Here is an 11,770-nt window from a genome sequence, read left to right on the forward strand (position 1 = left end):
ACTTGTTATTGTCAACTTGTGATGTATTTATCATATATTTGTTGAATCCAGGTAAATCATTTGACTCATACTCGTTCTAGAGGCAAAGTTTGTTGATCAATCTTGAAGATAACAATATGTACTGAAGTAATTGCATACCGATCAATTCCATTTATCCTCAAGCTTATACTTTTAGTCTCGTATCGGAGCAGCTTTATCCTCCCGCATGTTGTCTACATCAAACTAAACCCTTTCTCTAAGCAATAACTGTAATTTAAAATGCAGAAAAGTGTTGACTGGCTTGCTCTAAATCCTTATATTCAAAGGCCTAGGCCAATATGTGACCTCTGTAATTTCCTTCTATAAACCGTTATTGTCCAGATTCGTACTAAAGGGGTCACAGCTAATGTTATTTCATTGATAAGAGTAATAAGATGGATGCTTCTGCTGGTGCTTATCTGTGTCTTACTTTCAGATCGACCCCAGACGTACCTTACTATTTCCGTTTAATCCCAGGCATAGTTTATTCATAACAAGCATTGGCAAAGCCAATAGGTCTCGCCAATGCTAGAGCTATTGGCTTTGTCAATATGCTATAGCAATGTTGTTTACCAGAGTGGCTGTTCAACTTGCCTAAAAGTTAGTGGATTAAAGGAGAGTAGAGTGTTATGGAGACTTCAGTGAAAGGAAACTTTGTTTACCTTTCTAAATTCGAGTTATGTATGCAGTTTATATTCCTCCTTGCTCTGTTTTATGGAATGCTCCTATTTGTCTAACATTGTTATGATATTAAAAAAATATTGTAGGATTTGAATGTCCCTATAGCCCTGTTAAGATTTAGCTTCCACTTTATACTCACGTGTGTAATTGCAGTATCATGCCACCGTGTTTTTATATGCCGTTTAGATGAGAAACGACAAACCCAAACAAGCATTGGAAATGCAATAGGTCTCGCAGCATTAGAGTTTATGCTTTTAGAATTGTTTATGGGTTTTTTTTTTTAATCTTTAGCATTTTTGTTTCCTGTAGGCAATGCTAAAGAATTACAAAGAAAAAAAGCCATAAACAAATCTAAAAGCTCTAACTCAAATGCTCCGAGACCTATTGCACTGTGTGAGGGTGAGGGGTTGAGGGTGAATGCAATAGGTCTCGCATTAGGAAAGTTTGACCTATTGGTATTGTAAATGACACATTTTGTATTTATGTGTTGGTTTTGAAAATAGCAAAATTAATAGCTTTGTCATTTACAATGCCAATAGTTTTAACTTTCGCAAATGTGACACCTATAGCATTTGTAATGCAATATGTGTTGTATTTACGTGACTTAGATGTATTGATATTACAAATAACAATGGCTTTTAATTTTTTAAATAATTAATACTTAAATAAAAGGTATTGTAATTTATAATGGCAATAGCTTAAACTTTTGTAAATAACTTTTGTGAAGATTATGTTCAGTGTATTTTATTGTGACAAAAATCCAAGAACAGAAGTGAAAAAATGTAACATCTTTTTATGACATTTTGTAGTAAAGCTTGAAACATTGACAGAACATATTTGAACCAGTTGTTGTTGAATGGTTGCACAGATTGATGCTGTGGTGGCGCTGAGTGATGTTGTGGTGGCAACGAGTGAGGGCGGTAGAGTGAGGGCGGTAGAGTGAGGGTGGTAGAGTGAGGGCGGTAGAGTGAGGGTGTGAGGGCGGTAGAGTGAGGGCTGTAGCATGAGGGTGGTAGAGTGGTAGAGTGAGGGCGGTAAAGTGGTAGAGTGAGGGTGGTAGAGTGAGGGCGGTAGAGTGGTAGAAGTACAGGCTTACCTGACTCTTCGCATGCACCCATTCAGTTGTTGGCCTCTCAGCTGAGTCTGCCAACTAGACAACAAAGTGGAGGTGGGGCGGTTAACTAATGAGGCAGTAAAAAAAAAAGTGCGTTCTGAATTAGTGAGACCGTGGCAGAAGTGCAGGCTACCTGACTCTTCGCATGCACCCATTCAGTTGTTGGCCTCTCAGCTGAGTCTGCCAACTAGACAAAAAAGTGGAGGTGGAGCGGTTAACTAATGAGGCAGTAAAAAAAAATGCGTTCTGAATTAGTGAGACCGTGGCAGAAGTGCAGGCTACCTGACTCTGAACTATCCCACAAAGTGGGTCATCACACTGCCCTCCAAAAACTAACAAAGGGAGCTAAGCATGAATACCGAGAGGCGAGTGAGATACTAGCGCTGCCTGCTCTGTAAGCATTAGAAACAAAAGTGCGTGGCAGAAGTACAGGCTACCGGACTCTTCGCACGCACCCATTCAGTTGTTGGCCTCTCAGCTGAGTCTGCCAACTAGACAAAAAATCTCAATTTACTAAACTACCCATAAAACGGTAATGGGATCCATGCCTCGTGCGGCGGGGATTATTCAAGCAGAGTCCCGCTCGCGGGCAGATGTCAGAGGGGGCGGGGGTGGGATGCGCGCGCTCTGGATGAAGTCGGCCGAGCTCTTCCTGAGCCCTCGGGTCCCGCTCGTGCAATCAGGACATGCCGTGGATCACATAACATGAGCAAGACCAGCAAGTAGCACAAATTGATGCGGAGACCACAAGACGCAGCCGAGGGCCTGAGTGCATTTCTTCTTAGAGGGTGGATTTTAAGTGAAGCACGTAGGAGGTTACCATGGGTAACATGAGGGAATGAGGTAGCATGAAATGGAGGAAATCAAGCAGAGTCCCGCTCGCGGGCAGATGTCAGAGGGGGCGGGGGTGGGATGCGCGCGCTCTGGATGAAGTCGGCCGAGCTCTTCCTGAGCCCTCGGGTCCCGCTCGTGCAATCAGGACATGCCGTGGATCACATAACATGAGCAAGACCAGCAAGTAGCACAAATTGATGCGGAGACCACAAGACGCAGCCGAGGGCCTGAGTGCATTTCTTCTTAGAGGGTGGATTTTAAGTGAAGCACGTAGGAGGTTACCATGGGTAACATGAGGGAATGAGGTAGCATGAAATGGAGGAAATCTAGAAGGTTATTAACGGAAGCCGAGCTGCAGGTTACTTTGGCAGTGAGGCAAATGCTGTTTAAATAAGAGTGTCCGGAAATATAAACTCACAGACCACAAGACGCAGCCGAGGGCCTGAGTGCATTTCTTCTTAGAGGGTGGATTTTAAGTGAAGCACGTAGGAGGTTACCATGGGTAACATGAGGGAATGAGGTAGCATGAAATGGAGGAAATCTAGAAGGTTATTAACGGAAGCCGAGCTGCAGGTTACTTTGGCAGTGAGGCAAATGCTGTTTAAATAAGAGTGTCCGGAAATATAAACTCACTCTAAAGAAATAGGTAGAGGCTGCAATTCTCAGAGTAATGAGCTCAGAATGCAAAACAAGACGGAGGGAAGAGAGGGGAGGGGGGAGGAGAAATGCGACACGGCGGGAAGGGGAGGGGGCGGAGCGGGTAAAACAAGACGCACGTGCAGGCAGGATGACTCAGGGGAGGGGGCGGAGCGGGGCAGAGCGGCATGTGGGTGTGAAGAAGCCGGGCCTTTGAAGTGAAGCTAAGCTTCACTTCAAAGGTGTCGGAGGAATGCGGGCGGCTGTGCACGCGCTTTTAAGCTCAATGCACATGCGCATTGAGCTTAAAAGTCACGGGCACTGCAAGGAATCGCCACGATTCCTTGCAAGTTAGATAAAGAGTCGATGAGCCCCTATAGTCTCGCTTGCTCGATGCGCATGCGCATCGACAGGCGAGACCTAAAAAATGTTGTAAGCCTCTATTTTGCCTGTTATACGTGGCAACACATTTGTGTATCAGCTACCAACTGTTGTGTGTTCTCATGTTCTGTTAGTTAATTTTACCCATGTTACTTGCTAATTGCTCGTTTCTTTCTTTCTAGGCTTGGCATGAACATTCCCAAAATGATAAAGAATGGAATTCTCGATTAAGTCAATGTAATTGTAACATGAGCAGCTATTTAAGAATACAACAAACTGGCATTTTGATTCCGCCTAGTCCATGCTGCTAATTGCACTGTTGTCATGAAACATCATGCACATGCACTAGAGGGGCACCAAGTGTTTTTCCTACCAAGCAGCGATGACCCAACGACTGACACTCTGCGATGATTTTGCTTCATATTTTTGAAGGTGTTAGGTTATAAATATTTTTCTTTCATCAGCTTTTAATTTCTCATTTTTCAATAAAGTTTAATCCTTACAAATTACATTACTTGTTTAAAAGTACTTGTTGTTCGAGGCAAAGTTGCACATGCAGTGTATTTAGAAGCAGGTACTTGAGTCATGTAACTATTTGCAAGATTGTTTCATTTTTGACATTAAAATGGAGCTCCTATTTCACGCGTTTAGTGACCAGGGCTTCTGCTATTAAGGTGCAAACCCTGGAAAATGTTCACAGTTTTGCAATTAATTCCTAATTCTTCTGCTAACATTCTCGTGCTGTATTCCCCACATACTTTTACTGCGGGGGGGGTGTGTGTGTGTGTGTGTGTGTGTGTGTGTGTTAGTGCAGTCAACTATGAAGATGTAAACCTATTTCTGAGGTCGCTTCTAGTTAATCGCCTGTCTCCCCATATGAGTAGGGGTGGGGGGAGTCTTATAACTTTTATTGCACTAAGCCCCCCTCCCCCCCCCCGCTCCCTACACCCACCCTTAAGCAAAATGTTTTGAGGTCATCCCCCATCCAAAACCTTAAGGCAAAGATTGGGAGGGGCCGGGCTGATCTGGGAAGTGGGGGGTAGAATTATGATTTCATTTCAGGGGGGCTTTTCAGTAGCTCATAATCCACACTAAATGTAAAACTTATAAAATAGCAAATGCATCACACAACAGAATTGGCCAAAACACTACACCCTGTAACTGGGGTACTATAAGCACCTTGTTGTCTTGAGCCCCTATGCAACTGCAGCTGTTGCACTAATGATAGCTGCAGCCCTGAGAAGCATGCTTTCTCTGCCTGTTCTGTTACCCCCTTCTACACTATACCAGACTCTTTTTGCGACAAGGGTGCCCTCTACCCAAATGCTACCAAGGAAAATGATCTTTCTTATGAAGATATTCAGAATTGTGGTGCAGTGGGCTCCTGAGACCTCTGGGCCCCCGGTGCACTGCATCTACTTTAGTAATGATAGATACTTTCTAGTGAATCAGGCTGTCTCTGCCATCTCCCTGATGCCCAAACCAAGGTGTTTACTCTGTGTCCGTGTTCTCCTCCCTTGGGCTATTGCTCAGAGGCACAAAGCAACACTGGCACATCAAGAATGCACTGGTCCTTCAGTGCAAGAAGGGTAGGATAGTAAAACGGTCTTAATTCTGCAGCTGTATCACCACTGATACCTACAGATCTGCGTAGCAGGCGGTCTGCTCTGCCCAATCTCCGGGGCCATCCCTTCTAGGCTTGCTGCCCAAAGCAGGCTGTCTGCTGCTTTGTGTGTGTGTGTTTTTTTTTTTAATGTATTTATTTGTTTCCCACCCTGCGGCACTGGCCCTGTTCCTTGCACAGCAAGGATGACCTGGACCCGTATGTTAGCAAGGAAATTGAGCCCTCACATCCCTTTTCATAATAGCAGGGTGAAGGGGCTCCTGTGCTTTGAAGCAGAAGGGTCTAGAGAGCCATAGAAGCCATCGATGCCTTCTGACCCGCATACCTGCTACCTGAAAAAATGTAAATGTCTGCAATTGGTTAATCACCAAATATAAAGGCTGCTTTGGAGCCAGTATAGACTTTAATATATGCATAAGTGGGAATCCTGTATATTGGATCCCGGGACCTAGCTCATGTGTAGGTGACTGACCCTATTCGTTCAGTGTGACCATAAAAGAAAGAAAAATTTCTTTCTAGTGTCCCCTCACTCACCGGGATTGCCCCACGGTGACATGCTTCATCATTGGGGCCATCCCAGTTCTCTACGAAAAGGGGCGTGCTACGACTAAACGAACTACGCAATATCTTCGGGTTGAGTTGGCTCTATGTAAAACTGCGTACAAAATAAAATTATCCACCTGAGGTTTCAGAACTAAGGAATACATTTCCCATCCATTAGTTGAACTTACATTTATGTTTCACTTAAGGTGTGTCCATGTTTTAACTGGAGGTGAAACTGGCAATAAAATACAGAATATTTTGTCCTTCCTAGTTAACTTTTTGACCACGTTTCCATGGCACTCAGTATTACATTTTCCCCATTTAAAAAAAATCTTTTTTGCACTTCACCCCCAGCATTTAAATAAAGACAACCTGGAAACATGCCAACTTCCAAGCTACTCTAATTTACGAGTAAATGCAGACTCATTTGCGGCCTTCTGGGAATACAGCCACTGACTCCCTGGGGGTACATCCACACTTTGAAGACCTGAAATGAAATGAAAAATTACATTTATAGAGCGCATAGACTACCCGGAGGCCTGGCAGCGCTTTAACTGAATCCAAGGCAGCCGGCTGGGGTGATTAACAGGCTCTACCAAACAAGTGAGTTTTTAAAGACCTCCTGAATGCCATTCGGTTGTTGTTCTCTCTGAGGTCAAGCGGAAGGGAATTCCAAATTCTCGCAGCATTGTGTGAGAATGAGCGGCCGCCCCAGCGAGCTTTGTTTATCTTGGTCGTAGTGGCCAGATGCAACGAGCTGGAGCACAGTGCTCTAAGTAGAAGGTAGGGAGTAGCTAAAAGGTACATTATGGCTAGACCTGTTCTGTGGATTGCTTTTTGGACAAGGCACATGGCTTTAAATTGTACTCTAGCTGCCACAGGAAGCCAATGTAGCTTTCTTAAGGCATGTTTGGCCGACTGCCAGCGTGGAATTTGAAAAAGCAGTCGGGCCGCACAGTTTTGGGTGACCTGGAGTTTGTTGATCACTGCCACCGGGGCTCCCAGATAGAGAGCATTACCATAATCCAGGTGGGAGAGTATCAGGGCCTGGACCATGACTCTCCTTGCCTGGAATGGGAGCAGAGGGAGCACTTTCCGGAGCATTCTCATCAACCCAAAATAGATGGAATGCGGTTTTGGTGGCCTGAAAAGTTAAGTCCAGTGATTTATCAAGCCAAACACCCAGGCTCTTTATCTGAGGTTTGCGGAGGGGAGGGGGGCCTAGACACGTGGGCCAGATGGAAGCCAGAATGGTAGGTGAGGAGTTGCCCAATAGCATAACCTCCGTCTTCTCCCCATTCAGTCTGAGGCAGGAGGATTTCATCCATTTAGCCACTGCTTCTAAACATGAGCTCAGCGTGCTAGACGACCCCTCAGAGTGGTCCAGTGAGACCACCAACTGAGTGTCGTCTGCATAGGTGACAATACGGACGCCAAATGGATGAACTATCTCCGCTATGGGCCTCATGTAGACGTTAAAAAGTGTGGGGCTCAGGGCATAGCCCTGAGGAACCCCACAACTGAGTGGCTGCTTGGTGGATACAGCCTCCCCCCTCAAACACCTGGAAAAAGCGTTCGTCCAGGAAGGATGTAAGCCATGCCAGGGCCGCGCCCGACACTCCCATGCCCTTCAAACGATGTAATAAGGTGGCATGGTTAACCGTGTCGAACGCGGCGCTGAGATCTAGTAATATAATGGCTGCTTTCCCTCCCCGGTCTAACACAGTTCTTGTTTCTTCGGTCACTGCTGGCAAAGCTGTCTCAGTCCTGTGTTGGGGACGGAATCCCGTCTGGGAGACACACAGCAGATTATTAGATTCCAAATAGTCTACTAAGATGTTATTAATGTGCTTTTCTAGCAGTTTACTCATCCAGGGTAACAGGGAGATGGGGCGGAAGTTGGCTAGGTTGCTTTGGTCTAGAGTGTTTTTTTTTTTTTAAAAGAGCCTTGACCATTGCACATTTCCACCCAGTCGGAACTATGCTCGAAGTAATTGAGGTGTTAAGGACATCGAGAATGACTGGGCGGATAACATCCATGACCAAAGTAAGGAACTGTGGGGGTGCTGGGTTACTAGGGGATCCAGATGTGACTTTAGGAATTATTTTATTTAGGGAGGTAGAGTCCAAGAGAGTAAATTTTTCCAACATCCAGGGGGCCAGAATATTGGGGCGTGCTATAGTGGCAACCTCCGATTCGATTCCATCAGTGGAGAAAGAAGAATAGATGGTTTGAATCTTCTGAAAGAAGAAAGTTGCTAAGTTGTTACAACAGGCTAATGCCCCATCTGGTGGCATTCGCTCAGGGGGAGGAGAGATCAGAGATTTGGCTATTTTAAAGATTTCTCTAGGAGTGTTTGCAGCCAGGTTAATTTTTGAATCATAGAACTGGGCTTGGGCTGATTTAATTTCCTTTTTATATAGCCTAATTGCAGCTCTATAGTCTGACTTTTTGATCTGTGAACGATCTTGTCTCCACGCTCTTTCCAATTTATGGCATGATTGTTTCATGTCCCTTAATCTGGGAGTGTACCAGGGGGCTACTTTTTGCCTTTTATAGAGTGCAGGGGTTCCTTCGGGAGTACTAAGTTAAGGGAGTTGGTGATCCAGTTGTTAAAAATAGTGCTAGCTATATTGGGATTTGTAACCTCCGAAGGTTTAAGTTCAGCAAGCGCTGATTCCCATTTGGAAAGGGGAAGTGTAGCCCATTTCCTGCCCCAATGTTTTTTAGGATCTTGTATAGGGGGGAAATTTGTAGTAGTCCATAGAAATGGTATTAAGTAGTGGTCGGTCCAGGGCAATGGCACAGGCGACTCAATATTTAAATTGTCTAGGGTGCTGTAAATGTGATCTAGAAGATGACCCTTAGTGTGTGTAGGGAGGAATCCTTTTTGTGCCAAGTCAATTGCTTGAAAATTCAGTCGAAGACTATTGGCTGCCGGGTCAAGCGGGTCATCTAAATGCAAATTTAGGTCACCCAGCACGGTAAAATTTGCCGAGGTAAGCACTAAATTGGCAGCTAGGTCAGTCATGTTCGGAACAAACTGGCCGAGTGTTCCAGGCGGTCGATAGACCAAAAGGCCTGTGAAGGTATTGGTAGGGGATAGTTCTAAAGTAAACAGTAGGCTCTCACAAACGGACGTGGTAGAGGGGGTGGTGCGACATTTGTATTGTTCTTTATAAATGATGGCTAACCCTCCTCCTCTACCCGTGTTGCGATCGGATCTCTTTATAGTGTAGCCTTGTGGGCTAGCCCACACTATAGTAGGGTCGGCTTCCAGCTGGAGCCAAGTCTCTGTTAAAAAGAGAGCATCTGGCTTAAATTCTTCTATTAGCATGGCCAGCTCTGTGTGATGTTTGGGCATTGATCTGCAGTTGAGAAGAAGCATCTTCCAACTGCGATGAGTAGCATAATTCCCTATGGTTTTAAAAGATGCTTTCCAGTTGCAATATTTACAACTTGCCTTGCTGCCTACAGGGCGAACCGAATGCAGACAATTTGAATTAATAGCTGATCTTAAGGCATGTAAGGATAGGGAGTCATAAGTAATCAAATTGCCCACCATATTTACCGGGAATCGTGGGATCTGGGAGCGGTTGGACGCGGACTGGTGCAGACTGGCTTCTCTTAGGCGCCTCTTCGGCGCGTCTACGGCGCGTAACCGCTGCGCGATAGAGACAGGGGGCCTAAATAGATTGGGTTCGTGGAAAGACTGGAGTGTCACCCTGCTAAGATGACCGCCCGCTAATGGCACCACCAGGAAGTGAAAGCCCTCTGTTCTCCCTCCACAACAAACAGCATGAATCGCTGCGGTGAAACGGGGAGTCGGCGCACGATTTGCCAGTGACAATGAACAATTTTTAAAATACGTGGTTTAAAAAACACGCAGCAAATTACAATGTTTCACCCAGAGCGCTAACGCAGTAATGATCAGGTTTCAATTATGATCATGCGCGTCGGCGCTGGGGACTTAAATAGTCAGGGCTCGAGGAAAGAATGGAGCGTCACCCTGCTAAGATGGCCGCCCGCTAATGGCACCACCAGGAAGTGAAAGCGCTCTGTTCTCCCTCCACAACAAACAGCATGAATCGCTGCGGTGGAACGGGGAGTCAGCGCACGATTTGCCAGTGACAATGAACAATTTTTAAAATACAACGTGGTTTAAAAAACACTTGCAGCAAATTACAATGTTTCACCCAGAGCGCTAGCGCAGTAATGATCAGGTTTCAATTATGATCGTGCGCGTCGGCGCTGGGGTCTTAAATAGTCAGGGCTTGAGGAAAGACTGGAGCGTCACCCTGCCAAGATGGCCGCCCGCTAATGGCACCCACCAGGAAGTGAAAGCGCTCTGTTCTCCCTCCACAACAAACAGCATGAATCACTGCGGTGGAACGGGGAATCGGCGCACGATTTGCCAGTGACAATGAACAATTTTTAAAATACAACGTGGTTTAAAAAACACTTGCAGCAAATTACAATGTTTCACCCAGAGCGCTAGAGCAGTAATGATCAGGTTTCAATTATGATTGTGCGCGTCGGCGCTGGGGTCTTAAATAGTCAGGGCTCGAGGAAAGACTGGACCATCACCCTGCTAAGATGGCCGCCCGCTAATGGCACCACCAGGAAGTGAAAGCGCTCGGTTCTCCCTCCACAACAAACAGCATGAATCGCTGCGGTGGAACGGGGAGTCAGCGCACGATTTGCCAGTGACAATGAACAATTTTTAAAATACAACGTGGTTTAAAAAACACTTGCAGCAAATTACAATGTTTCACCCAGAGCGCTAGCGCAGTAATGATCAGGTTTCAATTATGATCGTGCGCGTCGGCGCTGGGGTCTTAAATAGTCAGGGCTCGAGGAAAGACTGGAGCGTCACCCTGCTAAGATGGCCGCCCGCTAATGGCACCACCAGGAAGTGGAAGCGCTCTGTTCTCCCTCCACAACAAACAGCATGAATCGCTGCGGTGGAACGGGGAGTCGGTGCACGATTTGCCAGTGACAATGAACAATTTTTAAAATACAACGTGGTTTAAAAAACACTTGCAGCAAATTACAATGTTTCACCCAGAGCGCTAGCGCAGTAATGATCAGGTTTCAATTATGATCGTGCGCGTCGGCACTGGGGTCTTAAATAGTCAGGGCTCGAGGAAAGACTGGAGCGTCACCCTGCTAAGACGGCCGCCCGCTAATGGCACCACCAGGTAGTGAAAGCGCTCTGTTCTCCCTCCACAACAAACAGCATGAATCGCTGCGGTGCAACGGGGAGTCAGCGCACGATTTGCCAGTGACAATGAACAATTTTCAAATTACACTGCCTTAGGAGACACTGCTGCTCTTAGTGTTCTGCAGTAAATACCCATACCACCTCTCCTGAGAAAGCAGATGCATTTTATGTACACAGAGACTTATTTATTTTTACTCCTTTTACCAAGGTTCTCGATATACAAAATACAGCTGTCCTCAAGTAATGGAAGACTGGGGTTAGAATATCAAATTACCCAGTACTTGAATATCGGCGTTTTCTAGAAACTCTGCCGGTTACATCAGGCGACATGCTTCGAATGACAATCGTCAGACGTGAACAGTGGAGCAGGATTTCTGAAAATGATTGTTGAATCCCACACTCGTTAATGCTGCCAGAGGCAACGTACCAATAATATTATCCACACAATATGAATGCTAGTTCCGCTTGTTTAACCCATGTCTTGCATTTAAGGGGTTAATCTTTGTTGAATAGTTGCAAATGCCAAATCTTTAACAATAACTTCCCCAAGATGTATTATTAGATTGAAGGGGCATATATACTGTCTCTTGGATGCAGAAAGGGTAAGTTATCTTGCTGAGCAACTGAAGTGACTTTACTTACCTTAAATTTGTCATCAGAAATATATGTACAGGATGCTACTGTAATCTATAGGCCTAAAATGCGTAGTAAGAT

At 45.4% G+C, this 11,770-nt stretch overlaps 1 protein-coding gene across 1 annotated transcript in view; it reads left to right on the forward strand.

Moving 5' to 3' along the window:
• The window catches only part of CHCHD2 (coiled-coil-helix-coiled-coil-helix domain containing 2), a 38,694-nt gene extending 34,521 nt beyond the window's left edge, over nucleotides 1-4,173 (forward strand). Inside the window, exon 4 of the mRNA XM_078679462.1 lies at nucleotides 3,847-4,173. Coding sequence (XP_078535588.1) covers nucleotides 3,847-3,857 — 11 coding nt within the window. The 3' untranslated portion in view covers nucleotides 3,858-4,173. The remainder of the gene's footprint in view (nucleotides 1-3,846) is intronic.
• Nucleotides 4,174-11,770: the final 7,597 nt, after the last annotated feature.

This window comes from Lissotriton helveticus, chromosome 3_1 (assembly GCF_964261635.1).
Source record: "Lissotriton helveticus chromosome 3_1, aLisHel1.1, whole genome shotgun sequence".
NCBI lineage: Eukaryota > Metazoa > Chordata > Amphibia > Caudata > Salamandridae > Lissotriton > Lissotriton helveticus.